The sequence below is a fragment of the Daldinia caldariorum genome (assembly GCF_022478825.1).
Source record: "Daldinia caldariorum strain CBS 122874 unplaced genomic scaffold F4812scaffold_21, whole genome shotgun sequence".
Taxonomy (NCBI): domain Eukaryota; kingdom Fungi; phylum Ascomycota; class Sordariomycetes; order Xylariales; family Hypoxylaceae; genus Daldinia; species Daldinia caldariorum.
Window position 1 is genome coordinate 296,321 of NW_025953057.1, and position 18,948 is coordinate 315,268.

The 18,948-nt window shown below is 46.7% G+C and overlaps 5 protein-coding genes across 5 annotated transcripts; 1 reads left to right on the top strand and 4 right to left on the bottom strand.

Moving 5' to 3' along the window:
* Positions 1 to 447: 447 nt before the first annotated feature.
* On the bottom strand, positions 448 to 2,507 carry F4812DRAFT_462957 (uncharacterized protein; the record flags this gene model as incomplete). Its single annotated transcript, XM_047938127.1, has 3 exons — positions 448 to 1,666; positions 1,772 to 2,197; positions 2,299 to 2,507. 3 exons carry the CDS (start codon positions 2,505 to 2,507, stop codon positions 448 to 450), a joined length of 1,854 nt encoding a protein of 617 aa, XP_047786522.1.
* A 2,691-nt stretch (positions 2,508 to 5,198) lies between these two features.
* Positions 5,199 to 6,881, bottom strand: F4812DRAFT_462958 (LETM1-domain-containing protein; the record flags this gene model as incomplete). Its single annotated transcript, XM_047938128.1, has 1 exon — positions 5,199 to 6,881. One exon carries the CDS (start codon positions 6,879 to 6,881, stop codon positions 5,199 to 5,201), a length of 1,683 nt encoding a protein of 560 aa, XP_047786523.1.
* Positions 6,882 to 7,451: 570 nt separating this feature from the next.
* On the bottom strand, positions 7,452 to 11,016 carry F4812DRAFT_443785 (uncharacterized protein). Its single transcript, XM_047935432.1, has one exon. The coding sequence runs from the start codon at positions 10,665 to 10,667 to the stop codon at positions 7,956 to 7,958; it is 2,712 nt and encodes a 903-aa protein (XP_047786524.1). The 5' UTR covers positions 10,668 to 11,016; the 3' UTR covers positions 7,452 to 7,955.
* Positions 11,017 to 11,292: 276 nt separating this feature from the next.
* Positions 11,293 to 13,482, top strand: F4812DRAFT_443787 (CTLH/CRA C-terminal to lish motif domain-containing protein). The gene is made up of 2 exons (XM_047935433.1): positions 11,293 to 11,656; positions 11,745 to 13,482. Exons 1-2 carry the CDS (start codon positions 11,530 to 11,532, stop codon positions 12,989 to 12,991), a joined length of 1,374 nt encoding a protein of 457 aa, XP_047786525.1. The 5' UTR covers positions 11,293 to 11,529; the 3' UTR covers positions 12,992 to 13,482.
* A 2,173-nt stretch (positions 13,483 to 15,655) lies between these two features.
* F4812DRAFT_216025 (uncharacterized protein) lies at positions 15,656 to 17,374 on the bottom strand. Its single transcript, XM_047930390.1, has 3 exons — positions 16,853 to 17,374; positions 16,312 to 16,789; positions 15,656 to 16,259 (listed from the first exon to the last, which is right to left on the bottom strand). The coding sequence occupies exons 1-3, from the start codon at positions 17,002 to 17,004 to the stop codon at positions 15,771 to 15,773; spliced, it is 1,119 nt and encodes a 372-aa protein (XP_047786526.1). The 5' UTR covers positions 17,005 to 17,374; the 3' UTR covers positions 15,656 to 15,770.
* Between the last annotated feature and the right edge of the window lie 1,574 nt (positions 17,375 to 18,948).

Here is an 18,948-nt window from a genome sequence, read left to right on the forward strand (position 1 = left end):
TGACACAGTTGCACTGAATCAATGAACATTCCGCACTCTCGAAGAATTTACATCCATATTGTTGTTTTGGTAAAGTTACAAATGCGTAAAAGGTATATACACAAGAAAAAGAAGAAAAAAAGTTTCGCGACGGGCCTCATCTACTAGGTAAGGTAGGTGCCTAAGGTAGGGGGGCGTTTTTCCCCGTCTCATCTGCCTTTGGTATATCTCGCTCTATCTATCCTTCCTTCCATCCCACCCACCCATCCATCCATCCGTCACACTCTCGTGAGAGACACGGGGGGGAAATAATAAACAATAAACCAATGCAATTCAAAACATATACCCGGGCTCTCCCTACCTCCGACCTCTCCAAACGCCCGACGCCCGCATCCGCATTCTTTCAGCAGGATGTAAAAGCGCTGGACTGGATTAAGGGGAGGAAGTAGCTTAGAGACTAGAGACTACCTAGTAGACGTGACGGCGGCGTCGCAGCGACGGCGCTGCGCGCTTCGTGTGCGAGAGGGGGCATCGGGTCGTAGTTACGATCTGGGTCTCGGTCTTGTAGATGACAGAGGGCTGGGCGGCATTGTTCACGTTCGCGGGAGGAGCAGAATCGTCCTCGCCATCCTCGTCGTCGAAGTCATCCTCGTCCTCGTCGTCCTCGTCCAGATCCGCGGGTTCGGTAGGAGCAGGCTCGGCGGGCTTGGTGGGAGCGGGAGTCGGATGCGGAGTCGGGTTTGGCTCTGGCTCCGGCGCCGGTGCCGGGTCTGCTTCCGGCTCGGGGGTCTTCTTGGCGCGAGGGTGGGCTTGAATACTGGTCGCGGTGGGCACAACAACCAGGGGGTCGACGGACAGGGTATTGATGACCGGGTCCGTCAGGCTGCTCAGCGGGATGGGGTTGCCGCGCGGAAGAGGAGTGGTAGCGTTGGCGTAAGGAGCGCCGGTGGACAGCGGGCAGTGCGTCGTGGTTAGGGTAGCGGTGTCGTCGACGACGACGATCTGGGTCAGACTGGCAGGGCAGTTCATGACTTGGGCGGCACACTCGGTGATGGTGTACTTCCCTGTCGTGGTGTGCACCTCGGTAACCAAAGGTACAGGACAAACCAGGCCGGAAGCAGGAGGCGTCGCCTCGGGAGGAGCGAGAGAAGATGAGCCAGTGCCAGTAACGAGTGGTCTTTTGGTGACGGTGGGTTTGGCCGGGGCTTTCGTCTTGCTCGACACTCCGGTTCGGGTGCGCATGGTGCTCTTGGTGAGTGCGCCGGTGCCGGTACCCAGCGCAGGTGTAGGGTCGGCCTCGGGCCGGCCGGTAGCAGTCAAAAAGCAAGTGCTGGTCGAGGCGGTGAAGACTGTAGTACTGAGCGTAGGGTTGAAGTCAACGATGGGGTTGTTAGCAATATCCGCGCCGATGTCGACAAATACGCCCGCATTGATGTTGATATCCGCGGAAGCGGGAAGGAGACATTCACCAGCCTCGGTGATGCTACCGTTACGATCAAATTCTTGCGAGAATTGTTCCGAAAGAGTGACCTCGGGGATGTAGAGGAACGCGCCAACAACGGCGTCTGCATCGAATAGCTTGCTTCCGGGTAGCTCCACACCAGCTTCGACACGTAGACGGAGCGCCACGGTGATCTCAGCAGGCGCATCGACGGTTAAGGGGAGAAGAGTCGTTTGGGCGCCAGCGCTGTAATGATGGTTAGCTATTCTATTCCCTTGTACTCTGGTTGAGAATTCACAGTTGAACCGTTCAGGGGTGAGGATAGAGGAAGAAGATACAGGAGGAACTCACAAGTTAGCAGTGTTGGGGATGCTAGGGTCTAGCGGTATCTTGTAAGAAGATCCATCAGGGATAGTAACTTCGAAACCAGTATCGGTTGCGATCTCAGCTGTCACGCCAACGATGAGGTCTACGTTGAAAGTAACACCAACTTGGAACCCAGGACCCTGGATGCCCAGCGGGGTTTCAGACTTAAATAGAGGAATGGTGAACTGGCCATCACCGTCAACGGCCAGTCTGATACCGATTGTAGCACCGACTCCCTCGAAGCCGATCGTCAAGCTGGCGTCGTTAAGGGGGTTGAAGTCTTTGATGTCATGAAAGAAATCACCAAGATCATCTGGGAACTCGGCGGACGCTCTGATGTTACCGTATGTGGTACAGTCGCTGCAAGATAAGTCCAGCGAAATATCAACACCCCTGGTAGCGGCCCAAGAACTGTCGACTGTTAGCGAAGGTGTCCATATATTTCATATTTCATATATCATGGTCATGATGTATATCAGAGAATGATGTTTATTGGAAAGGGGATTCCATACCCTGAGAACAAAGTCACACCCGAAAAGTCGTGTTCAAAGCTGAAGGTCGTATCAGCATCGCGCTTGATCATCGACCTCGTCCTTATCGGCCGCGGCGAAGGCTGAATATCGCGTCGGCCCCAAGGTACGAGCAGGTCCGAAAGAGGGGAGGCCATCGCCGGCGCCAGCAGCGACCAGCAGGTCAGGGCGATAGGCAGTACGCTATACATGGCTGCCTCGGTGCTATAAAAAATGAATGTATATATTCGGTTGCTAGCCGGAGCATACACCGAAGAGTCAGAAAACAAAAAGAGCGAAAAGTGAAAAAGGAGAGACGGAAACGAGAAACTCTTCAAGAAAAATAAAACCTTCACCGCATACTCATTATGTATCCAAACATAACAAGAAGGTAGAGGAAGAGAGAGGATAGGTAGGTAGGTATATACCTAGATGAATAGAAGGAAGAGTAGAAAAGGAAAATGTAAGATTCCTTCTTCCCCAACCCAGCAAAGATATAACTGAATAATAGGACTTGCATCCGATCCTCTCGTAGAGGCTGAGGCCAGGCCAGGCCAGGCCATTTCCCCGTGGTCTGTCGCTAAAGCCGAAAGTGGCTCGTTGTATTTTGCATCGACGACCCACGACCCACGGTCCGCGGATCGGGGCAGAAGGATTCGGGGCAGGGTCAACGTTGGCTCACCCCGTCATGAAACCGAAACGAGCATCTGCCAAGACCAGGGTTCGGTTATACCAACTTTAGTTATATTAAATCAGCAATTTACATAGCACACGCCGAATCAGGCGGGTGGTTGCTAAATGGAGATATCGCGGATTACATAGTACTATGGCATGTAATTAATGCAACGACGACGACGTATGCGAACGAGATAGAAAAACAGCTCGACTGATCTAAGCTGGTTTAGCCTAGATCTCTCAGATATACCCTTACCTACTTGTAGCACTCACCTGAACTAATCTGGCCTGATGTGATCATTTCCACCCGAGGGCAATCCAGTTTTCATTTCCGTCTTCCCCTTATAATCATGCTTGCTTCGTAACTAAACTGTTCGTAATTCATTTTTAATATTTTTTCTCCTGTCGTGTTTCCACACGCTTTAAGATGTGATGAATAGAGTAAAAAAAAAGTCTTTATTAGCAAACCACGATCAAATCAATATCTCCACTGGTACTGTATAACCTACGGTAATATGAAGATGGATGTTGGTACAGGTTAGGTTAGGTTAGGTAGGTATATGTAAATATTTCGACCTCCTGCATATGTCCATCTCGCTCTTCCGGTTTTGAAAGGCGATGGATGATGGAACGGGCTGCAAGGCTGCGACAAGTAGGTAGGTACACAGTAGAGAGCCAAGAGAATGATGAACCTGCTCTCTAGCCCCGTCTCTCTCCTCCCCCTGGTCTCTACCCTTCCGCAAGAGGCAGTCGGGAAATACTATGTATATATTTAAGCCTCACGGAGTGAACCACAGGTAGTCCCTCCCAGGGGTAGCTAGGTAGGGTAGCTTAGCTTGGTGACCTTTTTTTGGGTTGACGATAGATGGGGACCGCGGTACCGGGTTCCTTAAATTTGGTTAGTGTTAAATGATCGAAAGAAGAAAAATATAAAATAATATAAAATAAAATAGGTGAGAGAGTAAATAGTGTAAGGACGTAAGATAAGAAAGAAAGAAAAAAAAATAGACAAGCTTCCAGGGGCTGCTGCTCCTGCTTTTGCTTCAACCACTTGCCTAATCGGGACTGCGCCACATGTCGGGTCCTACCCCGAGTTTCATGTCCGTCTATATAAGGTACATGTATAATGAATGCATGGCATTTTGCTGCAGGTTCAGGTACTACCTTACAGCATTGTATTGTACTTTGACCTGATGTACAGAAGGATCAAGCCTGCTCTTTGCTTCTAATAGCCTATATACGCACGTAAAAGGTAGGCACTTACGTAAGGTGTGTATATCTTCAAGGCAGTCTCTACCTAGGTACTACGTAACATTTCCTACATGTATCCGTCGTTCCTTCTCTTCCAATTCCTCATAGCCTGATCTCCCTCCTTCTGTTACAACCCCTGCGGCCGTACTGACGGTACCGTACATGACATGAGAACCCAGGTCCGACCTGAGGCTGAGGCTGCGCGGGAAGAAAAAAAACGTGGGCACATGCAAGATACCTGTATTGTACCTATAAATAAACTTAACCTTGGCTAGCCTCGTTACTAACGAGTCCTTTTTACTCTTTCACAATACAACCCTTATATCTGACTAAACCTTCTCTACGTACCGACCTACCTAACCTAGCATAATTGGGACGAGATCAGTTAGCCCGATAATGGTGCGGCATGCTGCTCCGTAAATAAAATGCTTCCATGTAGTAGAGTACTAGGTAGCAGAAAGAATTACATGATGGTGCCAGCAATCCTCCCCATCCTTTAAGTTAATTAATCATCACCAGCACCAAATATAATATAAAAGTTGTGCCTATCGCTAGCTTCATCGAAAACATCTTTCCCATAAAAAAAGAATTGGAGAAAAAAAATTAGAGTAGTCTATTTTCGCCACCTCAATTCCATGATGACGAAATTTCTCTTCTATGATAAAAGAAAACCCTAAAAAATAAAAACCTTCACTCCCTTTCTTCCTTTTCTCACCTAGTATCGTAGGCGTGGTAGAGGCACCTTAGGTATGTATGTATATGAAGAAAACCGCTACTCCCAAGTTTCCATCCATCCTCTCTACAAACCTCCATTTGATCGCTTGTGATACACACCGGCAAGACCTTGGTTGCCGTAATACACCTTGTAAGGCTTTAAACAAAGGAGAAGCGATGCCAAATGTTATCCCCGTCCATTCATTCACTGGGTTTTCGTTAATTGCCGTCGCGGCTGTATATGCTGCTGCTGCTGCATCTCTCTATTTCTCTACCTGCTTTTCCTCTGCTACGTTCTTCTGTTGCTGTTGCTGTTGCTCTTCCTGCGGAAGCGCACCCTTAGCCTGCGCCTGGTCGGCCTCGGCGTCAACAGCTTCGCCGACTACTTCCTTGTTGAGACCCTGCTCTGCTGCAGCAGCTTGAGCGCGGTCTTCTTTCTCGTCGATGTCGTCCACATCCTTGGGAGTTGCAAGACCTGTTTCCTGGTTCTCCTGGTTTTGCTCGTTCTCTTCCTCGATGAGATCCTGTTGTTCCTTGAGGACTTCGAGACGCTGCTTGTTGGTCGCCGCGCCCTCGGCATTGTGCACCTCGAGCTCGATCTCGTGGTACAGTTCCTCGGGGATAGACGACAGCACGCCTGTTAGGGCTTCGATCTGGCTCTGGAAACCACCTTCTGTCTTCTCGCTATACATGTAAGCATTGCTTAGCACGAGTAGCGTCGAAGGAACGCCGTGCTTTAACCGTAGGTCCAGCCAAGATTGAAGGTCCTCCCGTAGTCGGCTAGGGGATACACTATGCGTCTTAATGCCTCGGCTGGCGCATGCGGTTTGCAGCTCTGCGACGTTGAGACTGTCAACGCCTTCGAAGCTGATAGCCTTGTCGTCCCTCTTGATTTGCCTCATCCTGTGACGAATTTGGTACCTGAGCATGGTATCGGTGCCGAACGTGTTCAAATTTAGGTACCGACACATGGACACGAGCTGCGGCCTTGACAAGTTGTCAAGGGTCAGGTCGTCCCTAAATGCCTTACAAACCTTGATGACGTCTTCCGTGCTCGGCTTCTCCCCGGTGGCCCGTAATTTTCGGAAGAATGTAGCGAACTCCTCCTTCTGCGTCGTCGAAGGCGACAGAGGAAGTCCCGTCTCCTTCAGAGTCTCACGTAGGAAAGAGCTGACCTCCTTACGGGTCGCACGTAGCGTCGCGGCCTTCTTGTCCTTGGACTGCTGCGCTTCGTACGTGCTAGGCAGCAGGTTGGGGAACAATTTCAAGGCGATAGGCAGGAGCGCTTCGGCAAAAGGGACAATGACGAAGACTGAAAAGGGAACTAAGCGTCCGAGATCCTGGACTGTACGTCGCAGTTGTCGGTTCTCTCGTCGCGTCAATTCGTAACCAGCAGCCATCTTTAACGCGAGTTTGCTGCTGATCCTGACTTCCGTCGCCAGCAGCTTCGTGCCGTCCCAGTAGTGCTGGATCTCATGCTTGATCTTTTGTCCCAAAGTCAACTTCTTCTCTTGTTTTCCACTTTGCTTCTCAATATCGGTGTCCTTTTTCGCGGCCAACTCGGTCAAAGACTTGGATTCGTCAGAAGCCTCGCCGACAGAAAGTGGCGTCGCCTTTTCAATTGCCGTGCCCTCGTTTGCTTTAACCTTGGTCTCCGATGCTTTCTTGTTCGCGGCGGCCGTGTCTGTCTTGGGAAGGGGTTTCTTAGCCTGCTCCGCATTGAATCCAGGGGGCGGTCCATCAGACAGCCCAACTGAATGCCTTTCGGTTGATATGCTTCGAATAGGAATCAGAAGGGCTCGCACAGCGAAATCTGAGGGAAGTTGTCGGCTCTGTCGTCCCAAGTAGGCTGATGGGAGGACGAGACCCGGTCGAGCAGCCGTCCTCCCTGCAAAGGGGTTTATAAATACCGCCTTACGGGCAGCATTTCTGGAGGATGCGCTCATATCGATAGGGGGGGTTTGAAGATAACGGTAGACTACCTAGTAATTGAACATATAGGTGTGATGATAATTCGCAAGAATGTAGAAGTGTGGTAAGGTGGGAGGGTGTGTTTTTGTGTGTGTGTGTTGTGTGCAAGAAGTTGTGTGTACAAGAGTAAAGATTGAGAAAGGTAGGAATGAAGAAGTAGCTTTTTCTTGCTCCCCCAAAAATGCAATCGGGTTTAGTATTAAGGTAAAGTTATGACACTGCATGACCCGACCCCCGAACGACTAAGTCCGGACGATTTAAACCTTACTATGTAGGTACACCCCGTTGTTTGAAAGCCTAAATCACGTGCTGATAATGCTGATAATGAGTCGATGATAGGCGATAATCAATGATAATCTGCGCTAGAAGGGCTTGTTCGCCCTGTCCGCCCCCCCTGTCCGCCCTATCTAAAACCATCTAGGCTGTTCTCTAACTCCACAACTGGTCGGACATTTCCGGTTCGGACGATGCTTACCTAAGGATACGTACCTAAAACGTACCTATGTACGAAGTACATACAGGAGGTAGGCAATGCAATGCAATGTCTCCTTAACGTCGTAATCCAATTATATCCAATTACGTCAGTACATCTTTTCAGCTGGTGCCATCTGTTCTCCTTATCCTCCATACGTTATTTTACCCCAAGATCCACTGCTCGAGTAAGTATTGATGTCACCCAAACACGTATTTCCTCAAAAGATGTCAAACAAATCCAAGAAATTCAAGCCTATCAAAAAATTATACTAACTACAATGGCAATGGGATCTATTACGCTAGCCCGGGTATCTAGACGTACAAGTAATTTACTAAAGTACCTAAATGATAATGAGTTGTTTCAACTCGGAATGCTCGCTTCGCCAAATGCAACATGCCTTCTCTTTCTCTTTCTCTCTCTCTCTCTCCTTTTCTTTTGCCCCTAGGTAGTCCTCTTAGATATACTAGTGAAAAACAAATCTCCAAAGAAGAAGAAAAAAACAGTAGACCTATCACGCAAATATCTTGCTTCGGATTCGAATAAAAACAACGAATAATCATTCCTGCTGTTCAGGTTATTGCCGTGGTCTCGTAATATTCGGCCCTGTACCGATTCCAGTTAGTGTTCTCACTGCCCAATGTAGCCAACTCTCCGTCTCGAGTTGTATCTTGAGCTCGTCTGCTCTCCGCTCCACTTCGTCCACTTGTATCTCGAACTGCGCAACGCCCTCCTCCACATCTTGTACGCGGGAAACAAGAGCGTTAATCTCGTACTCTAATTTGGCTGCTTGTACTCCAACTTCTCCAAGTGCCTCCGTGATTCGTGCCCTTTGAGCAGCGATTGTCTCCTGCGAATCCTCTTTGGTCCGTCTATATGCCGCTGCGAGCTGATCGTAGAGTGCCTGCAGCTCTTCTTGTTGCCGCGCGTAATAGTCATCTATTTCGATGACTGACTTAACCTTGGAATCCGCCCAGGGCTCGATGCTCTGCTTTATATCAAGAATATCCACGTACAAACTCCTGGCGAGTCCCGTAAGATAGCCATATTTCTCCAGGGCTTCTATGCTATCCGATTCGACGCTCTGGTCGAGACCAACGATCTCCTCCCATCGGAGGACGGCTTCTTCAGCGTCCCCGAATGAAAGTCTTCGTGCCCATCTAGCTTCGTTCAAGGCGCCTCGCTCAGGAGGCCGCGAAACCCCGATGCTATGTCGCCTATGTAGACTTGGTAAAATAGTGCTAAACCGCTGCTCTGTCTCGACGAACGGTCCCTGAAGATCAGTTTCGGCGACAATCGAGTTTGCCACCGAGGATTCAACAGTCGCTGTCACTTCATTTCGCACCTCTACGGCCAGTGAACCACGTTTGAAGTCCTCGTGTATAGGCCTTTGCACGTAGCCATTTATTTTAGAGGCTGTCCGAATTTCTTTGTAAGGTGTCTCTTCTACACCTGATAAGGCTATCGAGGCTGGAGCTGACTCGATCTCCTTGTCCCTTCTCATAGCACTCAGATACTCTTCCGGCTTTGTCTTCCATGTAAAAGCCCTGCCAATCTGGCCTGGAAGTGGACCAGAACTTGAACTGGTCATGGCCCCGGTAGAGGGATCAGATAGCACGGATGACCGCGGCCCGGTGATGGCAGATTCCGATGATTCATCTTTCGGAAGCCGATTGTTATGACTGCGTAGGCCTCCTCCACTATACACAGCATCTTTTATACGTCCGAGACCTGAACGGGCATCTCGAGCTACACTCTTGAATCCACGCCGGATGGCATCCTTATCCCCAGGGCTATCACCTACGCTAACGGCGGACCCGGGAGCTGGGGTTGAATAAACCGGAGGAGTGTCCTCTCGCCGGCGAGTCTCTGCCGCCTCTTCCTCCAAAGGCGTTATGTGCGTCTTTTTTGTTTGACTAGGGCCATCCTCCTTGCCGAATAGAATATTACTCATATCGGAAATGGGCTTTTCGTGATTGTCGGCAGTAGAACGCTTAGGCTTACCGAACCATAGCCACTTCGCTCGCTCTCCGGAGACCAGGCTAATTAATCTATCAAGATCCAGGGTCTCAATGTCACCGATCCCGCCTTTATCACGTCCACTGACCATGCCAAGAACGATCTCGCCTCGCTTTCCGCCTATTTCAGTCATCGTTGATTTAACTGCCTTCTGTACGCCCCAGCCTTCACCCGCGGCTGCTTTCGCAGTCACGGTACGAAGCTTGTGCATAGTTTGCCGGTCTAATCGGCGTGTTCTCTCTAACTTCTGGTATTTTTGAAAATAAGAGATGCCTTTTTCAGTGGCCTCGATGTCAAATACATCCTTTGGGACGGGCGCTCCAAAGTAGCTTAGCCTATTTCGGGCGCCCATCAGTAAACCAAGTAATGCGGCAACGGTCGTGGGGCCTAAAATACCGTCGGTCGGTTCTATGTTGTAATATTCAGTTCCAAACTCGGTCCACCAATCACCAATGGCAGTTTCGGTTACGTCGCAGAGAAGTCCATCAATATAAACCTGTTCCAGTTTTCCGAATAATAGGAGAGCCACCTGGCAGATCTTGACCAGCTCAATGACAACATCGGAAAACGGCATCTTCTCGGTTGTCTTATATAGCTGGTAGAACTTGGTTTTCGCTGCGCCTGTAGGCTCGGACAGGGTCATCCCAGATCGACCAGAACATCCGAGCCTCTTTAGATCTTCAATGACAATAAACTCCTTTCGATGTTTCCTGATATCGCCGTCGGGAACCGGTATGACAGTTAAAGCGGAAGGAAAGCTACTTAAATTTGTTACCATTAATAGTTCGCCCCTATCCGTTTCTTTCGGCCGCGCATGGTACTGCTGGATAGCCTTGAAATAGAGACGCAGCTTTGGCGACCAAGCTTTCTCATCAGCCGGGACGCTCAGAACACCAGCAACAACGACATGTTTGTCGTCTCCGGTATATGTAACGATAACAAGAGTAGGTGACTGGCGGGAGCAAGCCCATTGTTCAACTAGGTATAACTCGTACCCCCGTAGTTCTCGCCTCTGCTCGGCGACGATAACACACGAATCCCCTTCTAAATATCTGAAGGCAACGGGGTCTGGAATGATAACCTGGCGACGCTGATGAACGGGTAACGAAGTTTGGGTAGATGTGATTTGTCTCATGTCGGAGGGAGCTGTTATCGCTCGATCTAACTGGTTCGAGGCCATATTCTTTTGCGCCGAATTCCTCATATGTGCCAATTCGTCATCGCGTTGCCCCTTGTGCTCGGGCGAGGATACAAACGGTCGCAACGACATGGTTGCGCTCCTAACCCTCTATCTCGTACTAATCTAGAGTTCATAATGCGCTGAAATTGGATAGTAAAAACATATCGAACAGGGTAGCTATTAGATATTAACAAAGATGACGAATTACAAGTGATGGGTTGTTGAAAGCTGGCATGTGACGAAGGTGGTGTTGAATGTTACTTTGGATCTCCAAAAAAGTAAAAGTTAGCTGGTTTCTTAGCTGCTGGGTAGGTAACTGAATGGGTAACTAAATAGGTAACACAGGTAGCTACCCCCTACACCGATCAACAACTAGAGAAGTTACCGTCTTGTTGGCCAATAAATAAAGGAGTTCGATCCCAAGTCACACAGTTCTGGCCAGTCTGACCAGTGTGGATCGTCAGTACTGGAGCCAACTAACAAATGATGTAGGGACAAGGGAGTTTGAACTACTTAAAGTGGGGTTAATATGCGTCATTGCTACCCGTACCAAGGTAGGTACCTAGACAGCTAGACGGGTAGACTGGAAGTCCCGATACAGGCTAAATCATCCGATTTCTATGCAACGCCTGCCGTAGCTTTGACATTTATGGTACTTACCTAGGTACATATGGTAACTAACCTAACCATTGAATCGGTATCGCCACTTGCCGTGAATAATGCAGGTCGCCATCATCTGACTTTTGAGTTTGCAGTCTGTCATGCAATTCAATCCTGAACCTCTTTTAACCTTCTCAACCCGGCCAGCTCTCCCAGCCCCTGAACTTTCTTTTGTTCGTTATAAAGCGCCGTCAGAAAGGCTCTAGGTATTTTCCGTAGCGTCGAAACCTTGAAACCTTGATCACGATCACGAGGACAAGTAACTTACACACAAGTAACTTACACGACCGAAATGGCATTTTTACAATTACAGAAGGACCTGGAAAAGCTGATCGGCTCAGCTAAACTGTCCGATGCCGTACAAGATGTCGACAAGATTATAGACCTACTCACCGACGCGCGGGAGAAGGTGGCATCAGGTAAATAGGAAGATTCACGAACATAAATTTCCCCTCATAACATAATACACAATCAGGTACCTAGCAATACTAACACGGAACGCATCAGCTAATAATCCTCATACCACCAATCTAACCCTCGCCAAACTACAAAATCCCATCAAGGAGCAACTAGATGGATTAAATAGCGATTTAAGACATGTTTATAAAGCTCAGAATGAATTCAACAAGGCCCTCAAGGCCGCTTTCCCTAAAGCTCTGGGCTCTCTTCCCACCGAACACGATCCCATGCAATCCCACTCGACTCTTATAAACCGGGCTATCGTCATGCATTTGCTACGAGAAGGTCAATTTGGTGTGGCCTCGACATTTATTAATGAAGTGCAGCAACAATCTGAACTTGAACCTGAACATCGACAACAACCTGGACCTGCCCAAGCTCAACAGCTCGAATCCGAATTCGAATCCGCATCCGAATCCCAGCAGCCATCTTCCAAACCCAACTTTCATCCTGTCATGTCTCCTGAATATTTGCCACCTACCGACGCCATAATAACTGATGCTGATATCCCTTCCGACTTAACAGCATTCCAATCCCAGGCCCTCCAATCCTCCTTCGCCGATATGTATTCCATTCTTTCGGCTCTCAAAGCCCATAACTTATTGCCCGCTATAAGCTGGGCCAGGGAGAATTGTGTGGAACTCGAAGCGCGCGGCTCGAACCTCGAATTTGAGCTCTGCAAGCTACAGTTCATATGGCTTTTTAAAGGCCCCGGAATCAATGGACTTCCCGATACGCCGGAGAACGGGGTGCAAGGTGCACTGCAATATGCTAGGGAAAACTTTGGTCGTTTTCAGCAGCGCCATCTACGCGAGATTCGACAGCTTAGCGCTGCGATAGTCTACTCCCAGAACCTAGCAGATTCGCCGTACAGCTCTATATTCGACATCTCAGCCGCCTTCGACGAGGTCTCAGCATCGTTTACGAGAGAATTCTGTTCCCTTCTAGGCTTATCGGCTGAATCTCCTCTCTACGTTGCGGTTACGGCCGGCGCTCTGGCTTTGCCTTGGTTAATCAAGTACAACACTAAAACGAAGGCAAAGGGTACCGAGTGGACAACGGCCAACGAACTGGCCTTTGAGACACCACTTCCCCGGAGTATGATGTACCACTCTATCTTTGTGTGCCCAGTCAGCAAGGAACAAACCACCGAATCAAACCCTCCCGTCATCCTACCGTGCGGTCACGTTCTCGCGAAAGAGAGCTTGCATAGACTAGCTAAAGGCAGCCGATACAAGTGCCCATACTGCCCTAGCGAAGGTGTTGTTAAGGATGCTAAGGAGATCATATTATAAGCATGCGATAGGAGCCGGGTCTTGATTTGTTAGGAGTAATAGGTGTTTTTTTAAGTCCGTCAAATGGGAATGGAATTGACTACTTGGAATTCGGCGTACCATGATGGGGGCCGGTCCGGCCAGGGATTGACGTTCTCGTTACGTTCTCATGAGGGGTCTTGGGGGGATGATATGCCAAAACTCAACTCTGACGTAAATACGCCGGGACGTACTTGGGGTTATTGAACTTCATTATTATAATCGAACATTGACAGGGGGGTTATTTTATCTTGCCCTCGTTGCCAAAATCTCAACTGCAGAAAGATAAGGTCAACAAACTGAGTGCTTTGAAAGCAGCCCTATATGCACATGACAATTTCAAGTAAATTAGTACCTATGTAGAATCATTACTCGGTACTTAAAAAAGGATTTATTAGATAATATTAGAAAATTACTTAAGAGGCACCTACCAGGTAGGTAATCTTATACATTTAGTTAAGTGAAACCTAAGGGGTGAATATTGCTACATTCTACGCCGATGAAAATTATTAGCTTTGATATGGGACGGGGAGAGTTTAAATATTAGACGAGCAAGCAAGAAGGCATCGTATGTTAAAAAATAGACTTAAGTAAATTGAAGTGAAGTGAAGAAATGTTTGTTCCAACCGTAAAATACAAAAATCGTATCCGGAAGAAGTATGTTCTACGATTATTATATCCGCATTTCACCGCATTGAGAACATGAAATAACTAATAGTAAAGAAATAACAATTGACGACGACGAAGAGAACATGTAGCTGCTTCTTTATCAAGTAACTAAGGTACCTAACCTAGGTTTTTAGTAAAAACAAGAATTAGAAAGACGAAGCTTTCAATGTTGTAGTTACTTTATAGGTGCTTCACATGGTAAAGAATATCACTTGGTAAGTAGATAGGCATTGAAATTATAGGTAATTAATGATTTGAAGACGTGTTGAGAAAGTTATTTCGTAAATAATTACAATAATCATGAAATATGATTTTCTCTATCACTGAAGAACTGGAAAGCTTTTTTTCAGCTTTCTTAAGCCTGTTATATGTAGGGAGAGACATATATAAAGACATATATGGAGAAATAAATAAGACTTCCTCAGTGTTCTACTCTCAGGCCACACATCCTTCAGGATTATTTCTTCCTTGCCTTAAGTACCTGACATGTATGTGAAGTTCTCTTAACTAGGTGGCCGCAAACTTCAAAGCTTAACTCGCTCAAGGAACCTTTCAGTGTCATCAAGCCAAAGCAACCAAATCATATTATATAAGAGCCGTCTAGTTGGACTATCTTATACGATTCTTTGCTGGGTACTGCCTGGAAAGACTCTATTGAGGCGTGGCTATCTGTTTCGTCCATCTATTCACCTTAGTTCTTATGTAGCTACTTGTTCATTAATAGCATGATGTTCTCTTTGCCCTCTCTTTCTCTTTAATATCTGTCCATAAAACTCGTTTCCTTAATTATTTCGTTGAGCAATTCAAGCTCCTACTCAAGTCTACTCCTTACTGTATTTCTAGTTGACTATAGTGCAATTCTTCCCAAGCTAAACCCGAACATAGTTCTTTTTTAGCCCTAGCGTACAGACGTAAGTTGTAAGTGTACGATCTCTGAAAAAAAAAAAAAAACATTGTTCTAGCTGCGATGTGTTGAGAAGTCGTGTGCCGATTTCCCGGAGCCGCACCCTGGCCGTCTGACCGGTTTATCTCTCCCACGTCCATCATTATCTTAACAAACTGAGACACGGTACCTTAGGTACTTAATTAATATTGAATTAAGTCCATTTGTACCTAACCTTCTCAAAGCATTGAATGAGGTTTCTTTTTCTTTTATAAGCGTTCAATGGACTACATAGCAATCAGTGGTGGGTTAGATACGCCGTTCAACATCTTCTTTGTGATAATAATAATAATGGGGAACAGCACGTGTCGGAATGGAATCTCAAGATAAATTTAGGTATCTATCGTCCGTAGGATTCATCCGGTTATACGGCACTTAGCACCTCAACTTCAGATGATACTAAATAAATCTACCATGCTAGGTATCTACTTTAGGTATGTAAAGAACCACAGGTTCGGAAAACCTGGTTTATGGGGCCGGCCTCACTCTCATTGTAACATGTAAACTTTAACTATTTCCCTAGATCTTACATTGCCTTAGTAGGCAACGTAAAGGAGAAGAAGCTACCTGGTCCTCGGCATCGTTTGAGAAAAAAAAAGGTAGTAGACATTACGAATCAAATCGCAGAATATCTGCTTCTATTCTGCTTAGTTAGGTTAACTACATAGGCTATGTGTTTATAATCCTGACCTTAATGTTTTCTCATTATCTCTCTGCCAGAAAAGAGATCCGCAAAACACCATGCAACCTGAGCTCCCCTCCCCAGCGAGAAAATAATCAAACCGGGGATGAAAAGGGGGGGTATTCCCTGAGCGCCTGTCTACTACTAACGCACCGGCACAGTAACGGCCTTCTCCGTGTCGGGGCGAATGCTATCCAGATCTCCACCAAGTCTGACGCGACACACTTGGGGACGTAGAATGGGTTGTCCCGTAACTCCCATCACGAGTCCGAAACCTAAATTCAATCCCCTTCAACGCCAAGAAGAAGAAAGAAGACAAACGAAATTCACACACAAAAAAAAACCATCTCTCGTTTTACGAGAAGAACGGCAACACTTTGGATACCTGAAAATGAAAATAATGCTCGAAACTAGAAGGTCGTTTAATCGTATCGCTTTGTACACCTATATGCTATATCTCATCATGACTAGTCGATTGTCATTCTGGTCGGCACCTGGGGCTGCTTGACGTCGTGCATGGAATAGCTGACCTGGTCCTTATCCATCTCCTGTCGGGGACTATTGAGGTGCTGCTTGAGACCGGCGCCGAAATTGAACATACAGACCAGCGCGTTGACGATGGTGAGAATGATTAGGACGATAGTGAGTACCGCAAACGTCGTTAAAGACTTGCGGACGGGTAGATAGTACTTGTATTCGTAGGGATCGAAGATTCGCTCGAGCTTGTAAATAAAGTACGTCAGGCCGCCAAGATAGAGGATTATGATAATAATCATGCCGATCTTCCATTCGCGTCGTGTAAACAGTGCCGCGCAGAGAAGGATGGCGATGGTAATAGGGATGGCAGCAGCGGTTAAGGCGAATTCGGTGGACGTCTTTCCTCCGACAACGACTAGGAACTGGATAGTGAAACCGACAAAGAAGAAGAAATCGAATTTTAGGAGGGCAATGTAGACCTGTCAAATATTATTAGTCTCGTATGGAATTGATATAGTACGTGCGACGAACCTGGTAATGTAGGAATCGCTTCTTCATCCTGTAGTCAGCTCCTATATGCTTCAGGATATCCCAAGCAAATTCCTGGTAAAGCTTCCAAGCAATGAAGCTTAGGATAATGCTAGAGAGTGCGATAATGCACGGCATGGCGATAAGAACGCCTCGGACTTCATCCCATACGTTAGGGTCGTGGAAGGCGTTGTAGCTCTTTAGCGTAATGATGGCCTCGTTGATCTGGTCAATCTGGAGGGCGCTATAGATGAGAAGGGCAAGATTGGCGATGCAGAGACCGATGACCTGAATCGTGTTCTTGAGGCGTAGCGCATCCCAAGCCAACACGACATCGTATAGGAAACCAAGAATTAGCAAACCGAGGAAGGTCGGGATGGTCTTGATTTGAGCTGAGCCATCTTCCAAATGATCTGCCGAACCCCAGTCTGATATACCGTTCATGTGTCTAAGGCCCGTTTGAAATTGGGCAAAAGCGTATCTGAAAGAGGAAGACCATCATTAGTTCCAAGATCGGGTAAGAAATCAGGCGGTACCAACTTACGCTTCGAATACGATTACGATGACGGCTTGCACAGCGGCGACGAAGAAGAATAATCGGGGCCATTTTCTAGTAAATATCTCGCCAGTAGATTTTGCTAGGCTGCTGGCCCGATTACTCTTATTTGCGGCCATCGTGGCGTCACGACGACCCATGTACTGCTGAGGATACTGCGCTTGCGAGTACTGAGCGTATTCTTGTTCTGGAGAATGAAATGATTGATTAGAAGGGATTTGCCGGAATCCCGCTGAATCCCCAGCTAAAAAGGATGGAGAAGTTTGTCCGAAAGCCAGATTGCTGGTGCTGGACTCCCCTGAAAATGAGGAGTCGGACAAATAGGGAGCGCGAATAGTAGATGAGATAAAGTTCGAAAATATTTATTGGTGAGGTTGTTAATATGACTCGGTCGATGAATCCAGTTCGCTTAATCGTCGACCTGTTATTCTCTGCGGTTTTTTTCTTCTTCTCTCCTCACTCACTCTCTTTTATTGCCTTTCCCACTGCCTCAAGCAATGGGAATTAGTTAATAGCCTGGCGGGGCTCGACACCGAGTTATGAAAAAAAAAAAAAGAAATAAAAATAAAAGGAACAAAGGAGTTAGTTGACGACAAAACAGATTTTGACGTTAGTAGGGGCTATCAACGCCGATCTACGCAAACGTCGCGTGTATTGTAGATGATGAATTATCGATGGCGAAGGGCTTAATTATTGTTTGCGAAAACCGAGAGAAGTTTGGACGTGCTGAACTTCCTGAAACAGATTGATGGGCTTGATCCGTGACGAGGATGAACGAGGGTGAATGAAGCCAGGGGGGTTGTATTCGGTTCAGTCCGCGGCCTAGATTGGCAAGACTGGCAGGCCGTTTTTTGCTTGGCGTGCTGTTATGTGTCTTGAGTATGCGCGCGAAAAGGGAATCTCTTGAGAACTATTCGATGCTTTTTGTCACAATCAATTTTCTGAAGGATCGGCTCCTTGTATTCGATCGGTTGAAAAGTCCAAGTCGAACACAACGGTTTCAGCGAGCGGCGGAGTTAGGAACAATAGAAGTCAACTCAAGTCAGTCAGGTTTAGGTGCTTCGCATCGTGGCTGAATAGGTCCAGCTAATAAAATGAATAACGAATTCGGTCGTTTGCTGCTTCGAAGAGCGAGGCGCAGTTCGAGACCAACACGGAAAAGAAGGTAAACCAAGAAGTCCGTGAATTAAGTGAGAGAACAGTCTCTAAGAGAGAGAGAAAAAAAAAAAAGACGATGCGACAATAACGTTAATTTTTCTTTTCTTCCCTTTTTTCTTCTTTCCCTTTGGTCTGATATGTCTGATCTGTTAGTGAAAGGGATGAGAAATTGAGTTCGAACCGTTTATTCGGAATTGAATGTCAGATGTTCAGGTCTTGGGGGTCGGGTGGATAGTGGATGGTGGATGGGGGGGAACAACTGTAATTCAATCCGAATTTGAATGGGCTGTGCTGACATTTGACTCGACATTTGGCAGACTGGGGGGGGGGGCTGTCTTCTTTTCTTTTTTTTCTTACGGGGACGAGCTAGTTAAGCCATGCCGCTAACAGTGGGCACTGGGGATGTAGGACTTTTCGGTAACTTTTGCTAGTGACATTTGTTAGTGAATTTACTAAAATCCTAGCGTTAATCCTAGTCTTATGCTAGCGAATTCTACTTTTGGGGATTTCCATTCCTTGGGAAAGGGTATGTTATGCATCTGGCCCATCTTTCGCCTTATCTTTTAAAATACCTAGGCTAATTAATACGAAAATACTTATGAAGTGCGTACATAATACTCGACATTACATTTGCATTTACATTTACTTACTTTACATATAATAAATTATAAGTAAATACATAATATAACTAATATATAAATATAATTAAACACTTATTTTAAAAAATTATTTAATGCTTTTTTCTCTTTTTTTCCTATTTATAAACATATATAAATAATTACTTAATTGTAATATTTTTTATTATATATTTAATAATAATAATAAATACTTACAAGTATTATTTTTCTAGCTTGCTCAATTTTATATAAGTAGTATATCATTAAATAACGCCTCGGCTTCGTATTACGAGTTCGTGTAATAACAGC